The sequence below is a fragment of the Oenanthe melanoleuca genome, chromosome 4 (genome assembly GCF_029582105.1).
Source record: "Oenanthe melanoleuca isolate GR-GAL-2019-014 chromosome 4, OMel1.0, whole genome shotgun sequence".
NCBI classification, from domain to species: domain Eukaryota; kingdom Metazoa; phylum Chordata; class Aves; order Passeriformes; family Muscicapidae; genus Oenanthe; species Oenanthe melanoleuca.
This window is the reverse complement of record NC_079337.1, coordinates 14,775,556-14,796,462: the sequence shown is the minus strand read 5'-3', so window position 1 is coordinate 14,796,462 and position 20,907 is coordinate 14,775,556. Positions and strand designations below refer to the sequence as shown.

The 20,907-nt window shown below is 45.8% G+C and overlaps 1 protein-coding gene across 19 annotated transcripts in view; it reads right to left on the bottom strand.

Annotated features, from left to right (window-relative positions):
* Positions 1 to 20,907, bottom strand: part of SEC31A (SEC31 homolog A, COPII coat complex component) — a 38,404-nt gene that overhangs the window by 1,524 nt on the left and 15,973 nt on the right. For 2 of the 19 annotated variants that reach the window (XM_056490235.1, XM_056490241.1), the window contains 14 exons: positions 18,819 to 18,894; positions 18,012 to 18,190; positions 16,375 to 16,501; positions 16,081 to 16,226; positions 14,928 to 15,101; positions 14,224 to 14,397; positions 11,562 to 11,654; positions 10,787 to 10,916; positions 9,452 to 9,808; positions 6,207 to 6,254; positions 4,747 to 4,805; positions 2,582 to 2,854; positions 2,072 to 2,191; positions 37 to 108 (listed from right to left, as the gene is read on the bottom strand). In XM_056490235.1, coding sequence (XP_056346210.1) covers positions 37 to 108; positions 2,072 to 2,191; positions 2,582 to 2,854; positions 4,747 to 4,805; positions 6,207 to 6,254; positions 9,452 to 9,808; positions 10,787 to 10,916; positions 11,562 to 11,654; positions 14,224 to 14,397; positions 14,928 to 15,101; positions 16,081 to 16,226; positions 16,375 to 16,501; positions 18,012 to 18,190; positions 18,819 to 18,894 — 2,028 coding nt within the window. The remainder of the gene's footprint in view (positions 1 to 36; positions 109 to 2,071; positions 2,192 to 2,581; positions 2,855 to 4,746; positions 4,806 to 6,206; positions 6,255 to 9,451; positions 9,809 to 10,786; positions 10,917 to 11,561; positions 11,655 to 14,223; positions 14,398 to 14,927; positions 15,102 to 16,080; positions 16,227 to 16,374; positions 16,502 to 18,011; positions 18,191 to 18,818; positions 18,895 to 20,907) is intronic. The other 17 variants (XM_056490238.1, XM_056490245.1, XM_056490242.1 and 14 more) reach the window with 12 other exon arrangements.

Genomic DNA, 20,907 nt, shown 5'->3' with positions numbered 1-20,907 from the left:
TGATTGAAGGGTGGGGGGAAGTAAAACAGAACTTACTGTCTGATCCCTAAGTTTGTCATACAGAAACTCCAGGCGTTTATTTGCATCATCCAGTTTCCTCTTGGTTTGCTGCAAGACAAACACATCAAAGCACAGCAATTTTAAGAAACCCAGATGAATCTGATACCACTGCAAAGAAGACCATGCAGCACACCAAATTCCTTTCTCAACAACATTTTCCTAACACATCATTTGGATTCTTTGTTCTGTACCCTTCTCCCCTGATTTTGCTAGGAAAAACCACATGACTGTAGTTCTCCACATGTAAACACTTCAGTTGTCTACAAAAAATGGAAAATTGTAGATGTGTACCCCAAAAGCCACTGGTCATCTGCAAATCCCAGTGGCATAGCTGATGAGAAGTGACAGAAGTCTGAGTTGCAGCACATTTTTCTATGGTTCACTGAAAAAGCATAACTGGATAAAATTTTTACTGGAATGAAGTACCAAGCAACATTAGTGAGAGCTAAAGGGCACATTCAATCCTCCAGTTGTAAGTGTGCACAACTCAGTCATCATTTATGGTAAATCCTAATTATATTTTTCCTCATGTGGTTAGTAAAACCAGCAGTTTGCCTGTAAGTTTTTAGTGTCAATAGAAAAACTAATAGCCCAACCCAATCTGTCCTTACTGACACTTTATGCTTCCATGACTTTTATAAAGTAAACCACCCACTGATGTGCCTGGATTTATTTTGCCACCAAAGGCTCTTAAAATAACCCCAGTACATTTCATCTGGAGCAGCAGCTGCTGGAGAAATGAATTTTTATCCACTTTTTTTTAAACAACATCTAAAATTGTAGATTTTACCCCAGAGTAACAGAACAGTAATAAAGAATCAAGGTTACAATTTAGGAGCACAAAAAAGGTGCTAGTCAACAGCAGCAGAAATGGCATCAGTGCACAAGAGTAATGGAATTTCCTCCTAAATCAGTTTGTGCATTAATCCATCTTCATTTAGGATAACTGTCATTTTCCCTGGCAACTGGAAACATTTCTCTGGATTGAATAATTGCCAGGAGAAAATAAAGCCTGTGGGAATGCTCTAGCTCAAGGGTAAAGACCAACTGCAGGCTGCTTGCTGTGCTAGAAATTAGGGAAAGCTGTTCAGATGGCATAAAGGAGAACACAGCACATGGATCTTGGGCCACATGAAGAAAACTCCTCAGATGCAGTTATGTCATCAAGGAACTGAGATATCTAAGGAGAAAGTACCCGAGAAGGTGCAGGTAAGAAACCCCCAGTTCTCTTGGGCTCCAGAACTCTCAGATGCATGACCAAAGAATATTTGTTTCAAAACCCACGAGAAGGTGCACATGCTATTTTCATTTTACAGATGGTCAGCTAGGACAGAGAGGAATAAATTGTGTCTAGGAAACAGCAAGACATCTCTCCAGCCAAAGCAACTAGGTGGAAGTGCAAACTGGTTGTCCTCCTCGCTCCTTAGTTCCCATTCCCATTTTCCCTTTAGAATGCAACAGCTGAGCAGTGCCTGTATTTGTTCTGACAACAACTGATGTGTACAGTCAGGGTGGTGTCTCTTGTCTCTGTGGGCTGAAACACTTTCACTGCCTAAGAAATCAGAGAGGCTTAACAAGAAGCAAGCAAAATGTGTTGGCAGAGCAGAAAAGCAATCCCCAGGTGCAGATATGAGTGGAATGCTTTTGCCTTCTTTGTCTGTCTGGGGGAAGGGGCACTTAGAGGAAGAAAAGGTCAAAGGGAAAGCAGGATACACTATATACACATACAAACATATATGCACCCTACAGCCTTTAAATCTGGAGCAACTGAGTGATACTGAACTGACAAGACCAAGTAAACTCAGTGCACAAAGCCCTCTTAACCATCTTTAGCATGTGGCAGGCACGAGCTGAACAGTCAGCAGCTGGGCTTTGTGGTGGCACGCTATTTACTGGCCATCAGAAATAAATGAGAAGCTTTGGGAGGGATAGCTCACTTACAATGTACTGGCTGCCATGGGAAATGTTTTTCCTATCCAGCTCCAGTGGTTTGTTACCAGAAATCACCTACCGGATCGGAGGCAGACAGCAGGCACCTCTGGATGAGAGCTTCAAATGTAGTCTTCAGAATAAGGTGCTCCTCAGGGATGGGCTTCTTGGTGATCTTCTCTGTTGGCAGTGCCTGCACGTGCTGAGCAATAGAGAACAGGTGAGGCTTTTCCAGGTCACCGTGCCCACATGTTGTTTTCAGCTAAACCAAGTGGCATTATTACCTAGCTTGGCACAACTCCTATTTCTTCCCTGTGGGCATGTGGAGCTGACTTTACCAGCACCTGCTGTTGCTCCCTCTGGGAAGCAGTGAAAGTTGCAGAAGGAAGCAGCTTGTTGGCCCATACTGACTAGAGGATTAGTGGCACCTAGGTGGAGCTGACAGTAACAAAATGCCAGCACGGTGCAAAGCCAGTGCCTAGAAACTCCATGGTATACTTTGTGGCTACAAGAAAAGCCTGTACAACAGGATCCTGCCTGGCAGGCTCTACTGATGGACAAACAAACCTACACAGTGCTGAGGCCACCTTACCTGGATGGCATTGCCAATTGGGGCCCCCGGGGCCCCCTCCGTGCTGCGTTTGGAAACAGTGGGTGGCATGATGGATGGCCCCAGGGGCTGGGAAGCAGGCTGGAAGCCACCCTGCAGCACCAGCTGCCCTGCAGGGAGGTGTGGAGGCTGGAAGCTGGGTGCACTGCTGGGTGCTGCTGGAGCCTGGGGCTGCTGCAGCTGAGCCTGCGGATCCACCAGCGGGTTCATGATGGGGGAGGTGATGGGCACCGGGGGCAGGAAGTTGTCAGGGACCTGGGGAAAAGGGAAAAAAGCAGGGCATTTATGTTGGTGTGACTGCTGCAGGCACAGCACAACACCCAGCTCTTGCAGACTTCCGAAACCACAGTAATTGGGAGTGCTGGATACAGAAATAACAGGGGCAGACATCACAATTTCACTCTGGCTCCACAGTAAGAAGTGCCTTGGGGCAGCCCAGCCTGCCCCTGGCCACAAGAGCTGAGTGCAGCCAGCTCAATCAGAGCCACCCTCCCTCCAACCCAGAGGTTTGGCAGACCAGCACTATTAGAAGAGAAAACTAACCCACACCTACATCTATTCTTACTATTGGGTCATTATATTTAGACTTTTGTGTCTCACTTTCAAGGGTGTATTTTTGTCCACGCAGTACGTAGGTCACAGCCAGCAACTTGCCCCAGTAAAGCTCCTGAAAGCATTTCAAGCTTCTGGCACACAGGTCTGCTCAAAGGCAGATTACATGGGCATTTCAGATTCATCCTTGAGCATCTGCCAGTCTTTACACAGGGATGTTCCACAAACATTTGGTAGAGGGAAGCCACAACAAAATGAACTACTGGCTTCTGTTACACAACATGCAGGAATCAAAACAACAGAAAGGGCTTCCATGGAAACATGCACATTTCTTTGGGTGCATATGGGAAAAAAAGGGAAGATTACAGAACCCTGAATGAATGATGCTAGACTTAAGCTGGTGGTTTGGGATAGCAGAAAAAAAAAAAATCCCAATCCTGCAACAAAGTAAATTATAAAAGAAATGAATCACAGCAATAAACTTTTGAGTGGTGAATAAGTTCTTAGCTAGGAGGAAAACAGCTGAAAATTATGGCTTGAAATGCCAGACATTTCTTCTATTTTATAATAGTCCATGTGGTGAGTCATTTTATAATTTCCTAAACCACCCCTCAGATGGTGGACAGAAGGGAAACAAACATAGAAACGCAACTGACAGATTTGTTAAATACCCAACAGGGAGTGCAACAAACACATTCCTCATTTAGAAGCAGCCAACCCGCAAGCCTTGGCTATGACAGAAATTCTGGCTGTGACACACACAGAAGTAGCAAACACCCTGTGTGCAGAAGGCTGCTTCTTGAGGTCTCTGCTCCAGCAGTTATTCTGACACTAAGAGATCTTTATCCAGCCTCCAAAAGCTTCTTCACCTTGAACTGCAGAGACCAAAACCTAAAGGGTAAGGAAGATTTCTGCCTTTGCCTTCACCCAGACCTTATCCTTGGCTTCTCCCCACACTTTACATGCTCCAGACTAACTCTTGCTTCCCAGGGTCAGAGAGTGGTGGGTAACACTGACTGCTGTGGAGATACTCCAGGCTACAGCAGCACCAGGGGATGAAAAGGCTCGCTCTGCTCCACGCCAAGTGTTCCCAATTATCCTGCCCTGCTGCAATTGAAATCCATTTTGCAGAACTACATTATCTCCATCACGGAAATTGTCTTACTCTCACCAGATCTCAAAGGGTCAGATCCTTATTTAGGATAAATTGCTTTCAGCTCCAGCAATGTCAATGATCTATAACAATTTGCACAGCCTCCTCATTTTGCCTAAGTATCATCTCCTGCAAAACTCTGCTGCTTTACTACAGATGAAAACAGTTGGAAGTATTTGCTTCAAACCATGAACAATGTTGTTATTAACAACCACAACTTCAGCAAAACTCCACCATCCCTTTTAGAGGCTTAGACATTTTGAAAGGGATAATGCATATTAGAGAGCCATAAAGGCCATTTCTGCTCATGAGATGCAGCTTGTGTTTGCTGCTAACACTTCTCTTCCATTATCCCGCCAACACATTTCCCAGGAGCAGCTTAAATTATTGTTTTTCAAGTGACCAGCATTCAGTAGTATTGAGGTAGAACTTCCAAGAGTACCTTCTTCTTCTTGGCAGCTCTGTTGAGGGTGGGAGGGTCATTCCAGCCATTCTGAGGCCCTGGGACAGAAAGAAAACAGAGACTGTAAGTACCTGGGAGGAAGGCAGTGATACCTTAAGCTCAGCTGGGCCAGATACATGTCATGGCTCTACTGGCAGAGCCTGCCCTGCCTGCTCCTCTGCTCTTCCCTGAGGGCCAGAACATCTCCCGTGCCAGCCAGAGCCTCCCAACATCCCTGCCGGCTCTGTGCCCCCCAGGCAAGGTTTGGGATCTTGACCAATTGTTCTCAAGTTAATAACTTAATTATTAACTTTTCCTTCTCTTGCAGGAAAAAAGAGCTTTGAGCAGACATGCCTTTGAAGAGAGCCTATCATGCCCAAAAAAGCCCTGCTACACACAGTGTGTGAAGAGTGCTCATCCAGGACATTTGTACATGAAGTTCCCCAGCAACACCACACAAAACACCACAGAAAAAGAAGAGGCATAAGAGGCCTTGAGCATTTCAGGTTCACCCAGTCACCTTGGAAACAGAGAAGAGCCATAAACCCAGCTTTCCCCTGCCAGCTACAGCATGGTTTTGGGTGCTTTGTACCCCAAATCAGAGCAGAGCTGCTTGAGCAAGGTGGAAAAATCTTTCTGTACCGGGGCGATTTGTTTGAAACTGGAAGCACAGAGGATGCCTGAGCAGATTCACTCCAAGTCTGGGGTGTTGCTCTGCACCAAACTTTCTGCTCTCCCAAGAAAGCAAGCCCCCTGCAGCTGTGAGATTTGCACCCCAAAGCTCCCATTAGTGCATTAGAAAGAGCTGCCCATCTCCTCACAGAGCACATGGAATTGAGCCCATGGCATTACATCCAGGCATTACTGCTGCCACCCCAAGTAATCAGGATTTATTGCACAAAGCCACAAAAAGCCAACAAAACCAAATCCCTGCTCAATGGACTTTTTCACCACAGTGTTTTTCACTTAGCAGATGATGAATTTACCTTAGTGTGGGTTAACATTACTGCAGAATTTGCTCAATTTATCTGAAATTTCATTTGCTCCCAGGCTTTTGTCAAGCAAGTTTTACATCCAGAGCACGTTAACCAAAGGCAGTGCCATCGCCTGGCAGCCTCCTCTATTCCTCTCTATCTAGAAAATCCCAGAGTATTTCAGATACATGGAGTCTAAGTGATAGCTGTAATACATTAAGAAAATCTCCCAGACTGTTACTGCTGTTAATTTCCTGGAATAATTTGCATGAAAAAAAAGGGAAATATTTAAAAACACTTTGTTTCTGTGGTTAAAAACTCCAGATATATTGTTATTGGTTTCAATTAAGGAATTAAAAATCAATTTGATTAAAGTCTAATTGGCAAACAGCATCACACAATGTCTGCTAAAGAACATTTGCATAATTGATGTATGTTCAATTAATTTCATGTAGTGGCTGTAATTATATTCAGGTTAGGTGGTACCTAGTTCACCTGCGAAGAGAGAGGCCTGGTCTTGAGATGGTAGACTTTCTGCAGACAAAATGCAAAGATAACTAAAAAAAATTTTTCTTCAAAAATAATAAAGCAGTTGGTCTTTAATTTTTGACCAGCAATTTAGTTTCACAACATGCATCAGCAGAAAAAAACACCTAACCTAATTATAATGCTTGCTTGGAGACAAGTCATTTGTTCAAACCCCCCATGGAATTGCTTTTGTCCACCTTCCCCCAAAACAAGCTTGTTGCTCTTTCCATGCAGTAAATCAGTGTTCCTAGTTATTTATAACAAATGTTGCAGCGTTCTGGCCCTTCTTCTCATCTCTTCTGATGTTCTCATTTTCTATTCCAGTGCAGCTGACAGAACATTACTCTTAGCCATAATCTTCTCAACACCATTTTACCATTCCAGAAAGCTCTTCAAGAGATGCTTGAAGTACTTCGCCTTAAGGTGGATCTCTCAAGAATTTTCTCAAACCAAGGCACACTCTCAACTGCATGCAGCCCAGCAACACATCAACTTTACACTCACACAAAAAAGACACTGCCTGCTCAGACTGAGCAACAAATCCAAACAGCAAAATGTAGCCAATAAAGCCCTCACCATTCCAAAGAGGAGAGGAGCTTTGGGGATAAGATAACTCCTGTCCCTAAGGTTGGCCTGCTCACAACTTCTGGTGCAAACCCTTATTTTAGCTCAGGATTAGTGTATTGCATTTTCAAATAAGATTCAAGATACTGAAAATTAGAACTCCCTTGAAAGTAGGTTCTAAGATCTATCACAAGATAAAGTGAGAGGGGTTGAAAATAAAATTAAATGTAGGCTTTTCTTGCTTATAGAAGCTTCAAGAACAGCTTAACATAGTAATATTATGTGCCTTTGCAAAAAACCCAAAATATTTACAGAACTCTTCCTTTTTACATGCATCTTTAAATCCAAGCCAGTTCAAAGGTCAGGTGCTTTTCAACAGTTCAGATTTGAGGTATTTTTTTCCTTCCTCCCTTACTCCTGCCTTTAAATGAGTCACAACTGCAAAGTGAAGCATGATGTTCCCAGATTAGATCATCACCACACACAAAAGCACAGCACTTCATTACCAGGATCAGCATCACTGCACCAGAACACTCAATTACAGGTGAGGTCTACTTCTGGCTGTGGATCTCAGTGGTTCTACAAGATCCCATGCCAAGGCAGTGCAGCTGCTCAGAAAATGTGTTGGTGGTTAAGCATATCAAGTATGTACACTGTCATTGCTTCACTCAGAAAACAAGGGTTTTTTCATTCTTGTTGGTATGCTTTCTGAAAGGTGTAATCTAAACACAGGAAGAGAACACTTTGCCTTTTTTCCATAGCTCCCCAGCTGCAATCATCACTTGCGTGCATGCATGAGCCATCCTGGGCTCAGCACCTCACCATGCCCTGCAGTCCATGTCTGCATTTCAGCCTAAGGCTGCAGATGCCCAAGTTGGGGTTCCTGAAGGTCTGACCCTTGGTACTGGCTACCCTGCTCACCACAGCTATTGAGAAAAACAGAAGCAGCACTGCTAGTTCTCAAAGTTTGATTAAAAGCCTAATATGAACAACTTTTAACTCTGAAAAGAGCTTCACCCACACTGAGCATGCCATGTGGGACTAATGTCACATCCCTGCAAGAAACTTAGCAAGTGGCAGAGCCAAAGTGCCTGCCAGTGATACAAGTTAAGTAGTAAAACAGGTAAGAAAGAACAATTTTCTTGTTCCTTGCATTTATTTGGAGGTGCAGAAGCTATGCTGTCTGCATTATAATGTGCTGGTTAACATCCCAAGCCTAGAACCCTATCCAACACCTCTCCTTTCATCCATTTTAATAATTCCTCTGGCTTAGGGATTCAAGTTTGATGTGACCTGTAATGTAGGGTCAGGAGAGGTCACAGTACAGCACCTCCAAAAACAGAGAGGAGGCCAAATCTGGCTATATGGTGGACAGAAAAGGCCTTTTCCCCCCTTGCAACACTGGCAGTCCTACACCAGTCCTATTTTGTGACATAGCAAAGAATTCACTTCTCCCCCAAACACAAGAGGGTATGTGAGCTGCCAGCCTCAAGGACACCAATGGGAGCATCTACTCACAGGATTCATGCTGCCAAAGGCAAAATGCCTCTTCTGCACTGCATCATCCCTAACAGATTTGTAAAATAAGAGAAGGAATGACAGTGGGCACATCAGGGCCTGTCAGCAGAGCAGACATCCCCAAAACATCCCTCAAATCTTGCCCAGTATTTTTTGCACCCTCCCCTTCCCAGATGTGCTCCTTGACTGTACAGCTGGACCACCTGGATATGAAGGATTTTCATGAGCAGGTTTAGAAAAGGACTGCTGATTCTTCCTGCACTATCTGATATGCAAAGCTGCTGTTTCACAGGCTGCTAAGTGAAGGGACAGGTTTGTTATGGCAGGCAAGGTCACTGTCCCACAGCAGTAACACCCAGGCAGTCACAAGCAGACATGGAGCCCCACCTCAGAAAGTGCTCTCTCACCAAGCATGCTCCAACATGCTCCTAAGTGTCAGCCACACACACATGCTTTTAATTGACATTCAGGGAAGAGACAAATAAAAGCATTTCTAAATCACTTCGGATTATCTTTTAAGGCATTTGCAGCCACAGTAAATCCCATCGCAGTAAGAGGTTAGGGACAAAATAATGAAAGAGAGCTGATGCCACAGGAAACGCTGATTGAATTAAATATGCTGCCAATCCTGGGCTTAAAAGGCTGCTCAAGAACTAGGGACACGGACAAATCACATCTGCAAAATCATTCAGTGAGGAGAATTGGGATCATCTTGTCTGCAGCGATTAGGAAAACTTGCTCATTTTTGTACTTGGCTCTCCAGTCACAGTGCAGGCTCTGACACCAATGTTAAAATTAAGCCATGATCCACCCATGGCATACAGCATCCTCATACCAAGCCTGTTGTAGCATCCTGTCTTGGGCAAGACAAAAGCTCTATGACTGTGGCAAGGTCTGGTTCACCGGACAAAGGTGACTGCTCATGTTGCTCAGCGCAGCAGCACAGCCCTATCACAGATGCACAGGGGTGATGATGTGGTTTAGAAATGCTTTGAACTGATCTCTAAGCAAAAGCAAACTTTTAACAAAGCATTCACAAGGAAAAAAGTGCATATTTAACTGAGTGGGTGAAGACCCAAGCCCTCCCTCCTCCCTGCCTGCCCCCCTGTCCAAGCGCAGACCTGTTCTCTGGGATGCAGGAAGGTCACTGGTTGCAGGCAGAGTACCTGTTGGTCCAGCAGGTAATGCATAAGCCACAGAAGTTGCTGGAGGTCCTGGCCTGCCATGCTGAAAGGATGTGCCAGAAGGAGGAGCAGGGAAGGAAGAGACGGGATTCAGGCTCGTTGGGGAGGGCTGAGGCTGCCCGGGGTACAGTGGGGAGGGCATGGGGTGGGCAGGGGCAGAGGGCAGGTAGGAGGGGGTGGTGTTAGGGGCAGGGCTGGGGTAAGAGGCTGAAGCAGGGGCAGCAATAGGCTGCTGAGGCTGATAGAGAGCTGGTCCCCCTGATCCAGAGGAGTACTGCTGTGTGGCCTGATACGCTACAAACAGGGAGAAAAAACAGTCGGTCAGTGAGTTCATAACAGAGCAGCGGGTTTCATCTGCCTCTGCCTCCTTCTGCACTTGACTCTGCTCTCTTCATGCCCCTACCCCCCAAGATCACTTACCTGCCCAGCAAAATCCTGGCTCCCACAACTCTGCCTGCACCTGTAGGACTGCTCAAATGCCCAGCCTGTCACTGGGAGCAGGGAGGCACAGGGAGGATGGCCTGGCTCAAAGGACTGCTGCTCTCCCACACACACCCTCCAGCCCAGAGCCACCGTGCTGCTTGGGGTGGGGCTGGGACACACGGGCACTGCTGTCTTATGGACCACTGCAGCCCTCACAGGGGCTCTCAGAGAAAGGAAAGCCCTGTCCCATGTTTTCACAAAGGGAAAACTGATGCCAAGGAAGTGAACACAGACTCTGGAAGGGAACTTAAGCTCACAGCCTGTCTTTCACCGGGGGCCTTGCAGTCTAATTTTACTGCCTTTGCTCATCTATGGCCATTTTTCCTCCCTCATGCCAGTACTTTCAATCTCTGTTTTGAATGAGTCAGGACTCTTCCCCCTCCTTCACTCATCTCTATTACTGCCCTCATTTCTTCATTCCCTCTCCCATTTCCATGGAGCCCCAATGAGAAATGGATGGCCATTTGCACACAGATGAGCTGTGTCTCTCTGTGCTGCTTTCCCAGGACTCAGACTTCGGAGTTTCTGACCCTAGCACAACCTTGGGCAATGACAGGTGAGGAGTGAGTCTGAGAGCTGAGGGGGGAATGTTTGACAGAGGGTATCTGATGCCTGGATACCACCAAGAAATGACAACCCTCAGATGTCACCCCATCTTTCTCCCCACCCTGCGAGAACCGTGGGACTGGTGTGGTCTGAACACTCCCAGCCACAGGAGGGGACTGGTTATCCCTGAGTTAATCTGGCCCACCTGGGCAGGAGGGAGAGGGGGAAGCTGCTGTCACTCACTCTGTGGGTATGGTGGCCGTGCTCCTGCTTGTGAGTACATGCTGTAGTTGGAAGATGTGGCTTGCTGTGGTGGCATGCTGGGGCCAACAGCACCTGGCATGATAAACCCTGGAGGAGGTGGGTTTTCCCCCTGTCAAAAAAAATTACAGGAAAAATGGTTGGGAGAGACAGGATTTAATCAGTAATGGTAATGCAATACTGAAGCAGATCTGCAGCAAAATGATGAGTTCACATTTCAAGGCCTGAAACCACATTCCCTGGAAGAAGGGAATCACCAGCACAGAGGCAAACGCCTCCAACCACCCCAGTGCCTTAGGGTGCCCAGCACAGCACCGAAAGCACAGCTGGATGTGCAGTGACTTCAGCAGCAAGCAGAGCAGCACACACCTGCCTGCACAAGGAAGAGCTCCCTGCCAGTGCTGCCTGCTGTTCAGGCAGCCTGAACATCTTTCAACTAAACTTAAATGGTAACTCTGAAGCTTCTAAACTCCATGGATAAGGGGGAAAGGAAAAATCATACTTCAAATATTCCAGTGTGGGGCAAGGGTTGGGGAGGCTCAGGTCACACTGAGTTCCTACTCAAGACTTTCCAGTGCCACTCATATGGGCAGTGGTGAAAAAAAAAAAGTAAGGAGATGCAGAAGAGTAAAACCAGAGCACACATGGAAGCTGCTCCTTCCATCTATCTGTATCAGACTGTGCCAAGCACAGAGACTACACCAGGGGACATACTGGGGTGGAGCAGAGGCTCAGAGAGGAATAATGAAGGTTATACCTGTGTGTCAGAGGGACAGCCTGCAGGAGGATGGCTGGGAAGGGCAGTAGGAGTTTTGTTACTCCAGGTAGTGACAGTAGGGGCAATTCTAACCTGAATTGAACAAAGAAATACCAATCATGGAAAACAAAACAATAAAAAAGTCTAAAGGGTTTCACAAAACAAGATGCAAAGAAGTGAACGCAAGGTTTGCATGCTGGCACTTGTAGCAGCCATAAAATCTCAAAGGAAGAATGGAATTGCATTCAAGACAGGCAAAAAAATCATTGTGCACTGGAGCCAAAGTGAATTGCAGAGTGAGGACAAAGCACAGTGGAGTTGCAGCAGGCTGTGGAGCAAGTGCAGTGTTATGAGTGCCAGTCAGCCAGGTCTCCATCTTTCATCACCTCCCCACTGCAGAAGCCCCCCCACCACTGGTCCATGACTGCGAGCATCACTAACCACTGCAAGCCCCAGGTTCCCTGTTAAATTGAAACATATGCCTCACACAAAAGGAGTCTGTTTAAACTGAGCCTCAGATCAATTTAAAAAGGTTAAAAAATAATTTTCAAAGGTTAAAAACTGATATTCAGCTCTTGCACATGCACAAATACACATCATAATGTTAACTGCTTCCCAGTCTCCCATAGCTCCTTTCCTCCACCTTCCTTCTTTGCCACTCCGAACAGCTTCAACTCCATACAACCAACTCCTGCTTTTCTGATGGGACAGGAATGAAGAACTTCCTGTGCCTGTGACGTTCCTGAGCAAGGAGTGGGCATGCTGCCCAACAGCAGGACACGTGGCTGGGGTTCAAGGATGTAAGCAGAGGGAAAGCTGTGACCCTGGAGCCCTGGCTGGCTCAGCTGGCTTCAGCCTATGTGTGTCTAACCCCATGCAGTGCTAAGCTAATGGTGCAGTCAGCTGCACAACAGCCACTGCTAATGCCTGCATAACTCATCACCAGAGTATCTAAAAGACTTTTTCATCCCCTTTCACGCCTGGCTTATTCAGATGAAAAAGAGAGTTCAACAAAACTATGCTGAAAGGAATCCAAGTGTTAAGAACATGTTCCTATTTGGGACAGCAGTTAAACAAAGGCTGCCTCAAGCTTGAACAAGCCCTACGTACATGCTTTCTTAAAAGCAAGTCAAACAAAGCAAGTAACCTAAGACACAAACATGTTATCTCTCCATTCTGGTTCATCAGCTGGGAACCTTCCTGACTGACACCTGCCCCGTTCAAGCCCTTCCTGTTGAGGATGAGCTCCCTGAAAAGCCAGCAACACAGGGGGTCATAACTCCCAGAGAACTTGTGGGGGTGTGATACACCCAGCCTTTAATTAGTGAGCAGGGCTTGCTGAAATAATTGCTTGAGGCGTTCTGGAAACAGAAGGAGAAAGAGGGAACTCTAGTTTAAAAAAGCATTGCTTAAGTCTCAACATCTAGAGGAGAGCTGCTATTATCCAGAGCCAAACAGGAAACACACAGCTTTACTTCTCAAGGCAACTCATTGGTTAGGAGGAGGAAGGCCAAAGACACAGACAGCAGAGTAGACTTGACTATTAATGATGATGCATTTAAAATCATATGCAATGGGGTTAGCAAGGTAAATCCTGGATGAAGGCTTTGTCACTTCTGAAATCTACCTTGCTAACACCCTGCAGAGAAGGCAGAGTCACACAATACTGCTGACATCAAGAATGCCCAACGCCCCCCCCCCAACCTTTTATCCCTTCTTTCTTCCTGGCCTGGTTTTTCTGGCAGGCAGTGCTTGGGGGCAGCATAGACAAGAAATACCTCTGCTTGTGCCAATCTCTGCCTAAGAACACCCACAGCCCTAACACAGCTCTGCCTTAGAAAAGCCGAGCCCAGAGCACCTTTAGAGGAGGCCAGATGAGCTGCAATGCTGTGCTGGGGAATTTGAGACCTGGCAGTGCTCTCTAAGGACAGACATAGCCAGGGCTGCCCAACATAGCACACTGACCTGATGGCCAGTGTGTTCTGCTGCAGTGTTATCCGCAGTTTAGAGGCAAAATCAGAGAATTTTCCTCCCCCATTTCTCCTCTTACTCCCTGCACAGCACCCTTGTTAGTCTCATACTCACCAGGTCTTTCCTGTTGCACAGCTCGCTCTCAGCCTCCCCACCAGCCCATGTCCCCTTACACTTGGCTAAGAAGGTGTTTTCATAGCAGGCTGCACCCATAGCTGCAGAAAAGTGCCCTCAGTGTGCTATTGCCACTGCTTGGCAACTTCTGCAGCCAAAATCAGAGCTAGGGGTGGGAATAATCTGCCCCAGTGGAGGCTGGTGAGCTGCATGAGCAAGCCCCAAGGCCTGCAGGGATGGGACAATGTCAAGGACTGTGAGAGGAAGCACAGAGAACTCCTGCAGTGCTCTCCACACAGCTGTCCTTGGCACTGAAGCACACTGCCAAACAGAGAGGGGGAAACACCTAATCTTCAGCAGCAGGCTACTTGACAAGGTGTTTAAAGGATGTTTCCAGATGAGGAGTAATAGAGGCATCTGTACTGACTGAAAGGAAGCAGCAATGACCTTCACCACAAGGCTCTCAGTAGAGGTTTGTCACACATCCTCAGACCAAGAGAAAGGAAAAACATTATTACATCCACCACTCTGAGAACTCAAGCACCACGTCCCTCCCTTATTGCCAAAGCCCATTTACCTGCTGGTAATACTGCTGGGCTGGTGCTTGGGGCGCCTGCATCCGCCCAGCCACAGGGCCAGCTCGTCCTTTGGCCATGGGCTCTCTCTCATATGGTCCCTTGAGGCCGCCCTGTCCCACTGGGAGCTCCCCTTGGGCTCTGCACAGCCTGTCCCGCAGCTGCACGATGTTTGGCTGCAATCAGAACAGGACAGTGAAAGGAGCTGAAATGCACTGCCTGGCACCCAGTGCATCACACCAACAGGCTGAGTGGCCACTGATGAGCTCTCTCAGAAGCCTGCTCTGCTTTATTCCATTGGAGTAAGTCTCTTCTGCATGAGACATGAGGCCATTGGAGCTGCCTTACAACTATCTGCCTCACTCCCAAACCAGCCTGTCTACAAATATCAGCTGATGGAAGATGGGAAGTGGGAAGAGAACAACCAAATGTTAATGTCATTTCATTTGCCATGTCTGGCTTGCAGGAGGGACACCCTTTGGCAGTCACTGCCTGCAGGCACAAGGGTGTGAAACCAAGAGAGAGCAGAAGTCTGTACACATCTGCCAGCTCAGCAGGGCCAGTGCAGGGTGAGGGGAACAGCCTGACTGCCACATTCCAAGGTACATGTCAAGTGGCAGTCCTGGTGCCTAACTGCACCGTGCAGAGACCTCTGCTTGAGGCACACCTGTTCACAGAGAGGGAGCAAAGAGCCTGAAGCCCATACCTGGTTGGTGTTGGCAGGGAGGAAGGTCAGTGCAGCAGCCAGGCTTCCCTGAGCAGCCAGGAGGTTGGCATACTGGCTCATCTTCTCAGCCAAAAGGGCACCCATGGCGTTGGGGTCCACAGCCTGCGTGAGCTGCACGGCTTTGCGCAGGATCACAACCTTCTCTATCAAATCCTGAAAGACCAGCAGGGCAAAAACCCACCCACAAGTGAGAACAACGACTGTCCTTGGCAAGACCCCTTTCACCCAGTGAGAGTATACCACACAAAAGATTACTAATACAGATTGTTTTCTGTTTGTTTTTCCCTACACACCAGCACTTCAAAAGAGGCAAGTGAAAAAACCCCACTATCATAGTAAACAAGCCACCTAATTAGGACTTCAACAATATTTTCCAATTTTATTGCCTCAGAGACCAAAGCCATGTAAATTCAAACTGAAGGTAAATCTGTAAATAAAGCCCTCAAAAGCAAATTATTTTAATAATTCACAGCGTTAATGACATGAAGCAAAACTCAGATACACATCAGTTCCTTCAATTAACTAAACAAGAGTGTCAGCATCGTCAAGTATTTTCTGAAACTGGTTCTTCAAAGGCCTTAAACACATAGAAGAAACTAACATTGTACTACAAAATATTCTATTGCTGCTTCATTCCACTCATCAACCCTATGCCCTCAAGGTATCTGCTAGAAGCAATGCATTTCACTGCTGGAAACCAAGCTTAGTAAGGGCAAACTCCTAGAGAAAACTCTCATGAGAGCCTTCCTACAACTGTCTCTTTGGATTTAAATCTAATTCTATTGATTTCTTTCCCTGAACTTCCAAAAGTAGAAAAGTCCAAGTATTTCCTAACCACAACAGATACAAGCACTGACAGACCCTTCTTTACCACTAAGTACACTAAGTACTAGAATTATTTTACAAAAAAAGTGTATTAGGACCACTACCCAAAGAACAAGGCAAGCACAAGGGCCGTTGTACTTCCCAACATGTTTTACAGTATCATATTTATGTGCCATTTTTCCAGAAAGGAAAGGCTTTGCATCCTGATGTACCTCAGACAGCAAAGCTCTACACTAGAAAATTTGGTTTAAGAGCTAAATGATTGCAGGCTGTTATTTCCAGCACCTTTCTTAAAAGAATTACCAACCTGAAGGGACAAGGGGCTGTTTCCATCCTGAACTTTGGTCCAACAAGCAACAAGTTTATCCACATTGCCAGCACAAATGTAACAGAGGCAAGCTTGTGTCTGCAGAATGCTGTCCCCTTCATTCTCCAGTCTACTACCCAGGAGATCTAGACAAAAAAAAGAACAAAGAAGCTGGTAAATCACTCTGAGTGTCTCTCCCCACCACTGCTAAAGCTGGGGAAGCAGCTGGCCAAGGAACTGTGAGCAAAGCCACGATACTGCTCTGGAGTTACCCGGCCTGAGAAGTGTCCTTACCGCAAAGGGCTGTAAACTCGTCTGGCCTGGCGTAAGTGAGCACAGCAGCCAGAGCCTCTCGCCAATTCTGCAAGTCACAAGACTCCACAATCTCTTTCCAGTTCTTTGTTACAACTGCAGTGATGAGCTAGAGAGCAGGAGAGAGACCACAGTTAGGATCTTGTTAGGATTTCCTCTGTGTAATATACAGGATAATGTGGATCTGTTCCAGTGTACTCATTCCCACTGTATCCACAGCCATGACAGGTACTGCATTGCAGTTCAACAGCTGCCCAAAAAAAAAGCACATCTTTCTTAAAAAGGAAAAAAATCACAAAACAAGCTCAGAACACACAGAGGCCAATTATTCTGGCTACAAAACGTACAAGAAAAGAATAGACAAATTTCCACAAGCTGTTGCAAATGGTTTTCAGCACTATTTTTGCAGACACAGATAACCTACCAAGTACTTGCTAGAGTCTTGTACACAATGCCCAGGGAGATGTATGAATATTGTTTGTTAAACTGTTTCATTCAGCTTTAAGGTCTTGGTCTCAAGCTGACCAGTGAGGGGCAGTTGATTAGGCTGCATAAAGAAAGCAGAATTTGGCAGCAATATCAACCTCAGCTGGCTGCAGTAACCCTACCCTCCACCCACCCACAAAGGCTGCCTCTGCACAGCCCTCAGAATCAAATTCCAGTTTCTTCCTTCTGAAACTCTGCCTCCTGATACTTTGCTTTGGACAAAAGAGAGACCTGGCAGCTGTGCTGCTCTTTAGTGAACAAAGCCCCTCTCATGCCAAAACTACAAGCTCAGAAACAGCTGAACAAGCAGTATATGTGCAGTTTGGGACCAGAAAAGAAAAAACACACCTGAAAAACAAATACTAGATCCTAACTACAAGGTCAATGTTTGCCTGTCAACATAAGCACAGATAACTGGTCAGCTCTTCATAAAAACACCTTTTCCCAAAGGATGAACTACATTGAAGAAATTCTAAAAGCTGCCACCCTTGCTAAACTAATTGTTCTTTTAAAGCTACTTCTCCTGTTTCAACCTTCTGTCACTACTTTCTCATATTGGTAGTAAAAAAAGAAAGACTTGCACAAGCAGCATCAGTAATCCCTAGCACTGCAAAAAGCTGAAAATAACAATAACCAGCTGGCCGTAACACAACTGCCTCCCAGACAAAAGGTGATTAATCTGCCCTGGGTATACTTTGCTCTCTCTTCTGTGCATGCAGTAAAACAAAGCATCAGCAAAATCTGTGAAGACTGATCACAGGCAGAAATCAACTTAATGCTGCTGGCCCTGAGCATGGGTCATGTGTGAAAAATGAGACAGAACAGCACACTGAAATGTGTCCTGCTTAAGGTATTTGTGTTTATTGGTGAGAATCTATTAGTGTATATGCAACTCAGAGACACCGTAGATGGGATAAAGAGTACTCTTGTGCACTAATATTCAGGTGGTGTGCCTCTTCTCCCCTTATCAAAGCATGAAATAAAGATCTTCTGCTCCAAGATCTTACAAACTTGAAGACTTCCTAACATCTGACAGGAAAAAAACCTATAAAATGGCAGGGAAACTTTTTAAGGTGAAAAAGGGAGTTGCCAAAGGGATATGAGCATGTTAGTCCTGACCTGAAAACACATACCCTGGTAATTTTGCTCCTCATTTTGGCAAAGTACTTCTCTTGTGTCCGGGAGAGCAGCTCCTGCCCGCCAGCGATGGCCAGGATGATGGCATCGGCCATGCGGTTGTCGTGCAGGCACAGATCCACTGCACTTTCAAAGTTCCCTGTCAGCAGAGCCTGTGTGATCAGCCCATCCACATCTGCAACGAGACAGGGGTGCACTTCTAAACACTGCCACAAGAGATGCAGCAGCAGGTGACACTGTCTGGCTGTACAACTCTGGCACATTTGTCTGCAAACCAGCCTGCTCTCGGCCAGGTACTTACAGGGTGCTCACCTTCACCTCCAGCCTCAAACACACATGGGCACAGCCAAGCCACAGGGACACTGTCAAGCATTACTTACCTTGTGACAGAGCAAGTTCCTTGAACTCTAAATGGCCCCTAAAACAACTACCTGAATAGTGCCATAAAAAGTCAAACCTTGACAGGGGTCAGTGGCTTCTACGTTACTCAAGATCCCCTGGGAGTTTCTGTATAAGCAGCACTTCATGCCTGACCAAGCGTGTCTTCTTTTGTATCAGAAACCACTCAGAGCAGCTGCATGTCAGCAACAGGGTACACAAGTGCTGTATAACTTCCTTCCTTCCTTAAAAAAGTTGTATTTTCAAGTGCCTTGAGATTGCATGAGAATGCAGTTAGAGGCAAGTATTTACAATCCTTCACAATCTGTGCAGAATTTGCCTTCTCATTGGAACATCAGTATCAACATCAGTACTTATAAATAACAGCACATACAAGGAAATAAATATCAAGGTTTTTTGTGTACCTCCACTAACAGAAATGTTAAACGTTGTCTTTGCAAATCCCAAATCTTCAGTCTCTTTCTTATGGTCCTTCAGTGTCTAAAAGAAAGGAAAAGCATAATTTCTGAGATCATGTAAACACTTTGAAAGCACACATTTAAAAACCATATGGTTCTTATACTGCAAGTTACATTTAAAATTTCAGACTACCAGTCAACTCACAGAGACCATTATCTTTGAAAGGAAGGTTATTCCAGTGTGCCAGTTTGGGCAGAGGTAAAGTTACTTTTCTTCACAGTAACCAGTACTGGGCTACGTGATTTGTCCTGGAAACAGTGTTGATAATACAGAGATGTTGCTGCTTTTGCTGAGCAGCACTTCTACAGCACTAAGGCCTTTTCTACTTTTCCTGCTGCATCTTCAGTGAGGAGGTGGGAAATGCATGGAAAGCTGGGAGGAGACACGACCAGGACAGGTGACCCCAAACTGACCCAAGGGATATTCCAGGCCATATAACATCATTCTCAGCATAATATAAAGCTGGAGGAAGAAGAAAGAGGGAGATGTTTGCAGTGACGGCATTTCTCTTCCCACATCACTGTTACATTTGACAAGCTCAGCTTTCTTAGGGATGAAAACCTGCCTGCTCATGGGAAGCACTGAATTAATTCCTTGTTTTTCTTTGCTTTACCAATTAAGCTTCCTTCATCTCATAAGTACCAGCAGCCAGACACCTGGATCCTGGGTACCAACTTGCACCTGTAACCACATACACACAACCCCCTCTGAGCAAAGCTACAGCTACAATGAGAAAATGAGAATCCTTTTCTTTCCTTTTCTTTCAGCTTTAACCCCTACCAAGAACAGTCTACCATTAATACTACTTAGGTTCCACTCTGCTCCACTGTGAATTTCAGGTCATCCTTGAAACCCTCTGCACTAGACATACACCTCAGTTTAATTAAGCAAATTACACATGAACACAAGCTTGATTTTCAACACAGAAGTCCAATGTTGCACTCAGTACAGCAGTAGACAGTACCTCAGTAGACAGATGCCTTTTTTTTATAAAGCTCCCCCAGAATTATGACAGACCACTTTGTGCGAGTACTTGGATTTTGGGATTTCAAATAAAACATGTCAATAGCAAAAAATAATATCAAAAGGGAAGTATCTCTTCATCATTAATTTTCACAGCACAGGCTAAGTGGAATGCAGAACCAGACCCACAAACCACCTCCTTACAAGCTATTGCTCCAGTACATGAAGGGAGTTGAGGAACACCCTGCTTGTTCAGCTAAATTCAAGGACACAGGAGGCCAAAGACATTCATTTGGACAGGGAAGCAAGTCTGAAACAAGCTTTATGTTTGGCTCATGAAAAGGACACAGTGTCTGGAAAATGATTTTGTTGTCAGCTAACATTGGATGTGTGTTTGGTATTGGTTGAGAGCATGCTGTGACTACCACAGGAACAATGTGCCCATCCAGTTACTTTATGTTTGTGACAGCATGCCCTTGATGCATCACCAGTGGCTTCAGGCCAGGGTCACAAATATTTAGGTAGGCTAAGGTCATGTTTGGCTGTGAATTCTCTCCTAGAAGAGACATTTGTTATGAGGCATCCAGTATCTTCATGGCTGCATACAGCAAAACCCTTGCACTGTCAGACACAGAGCCTGAAGAATTAACAAGCAATCAAGCACCTAACCCAAGAAGAGCATTCTGATTTTAGTGTCTTTAACAGGCTGTTTGTTATGTAGAGTCAAGAGCACCACCTCAACATGCATGAGCCTCAAACCACTGTCCCCATCTCCACATACAGCTGCACACAGGCACCAAGCACAGGAAGCACAGCTATCAGCCCAAATTCCAATCCAAAAGGGAGACTGAGGGAATGGGGAAGAATGAAGTTGGCCTGTTCACACAGAAGTACACTATTTTCAGTGCTAATGACACCTCACAAGGTAGAGGCTGGGTCCTTAGAGCTAATTAGACCTGTCTGCATATGCAAAACACAGGGCTGAAAACAATGCTGATCAAAAGGTGTAGGATCCCAAATGCTGACATGGTTGAGCACAAACTGCCTGCAATAAACCTGGCTGAACGTACT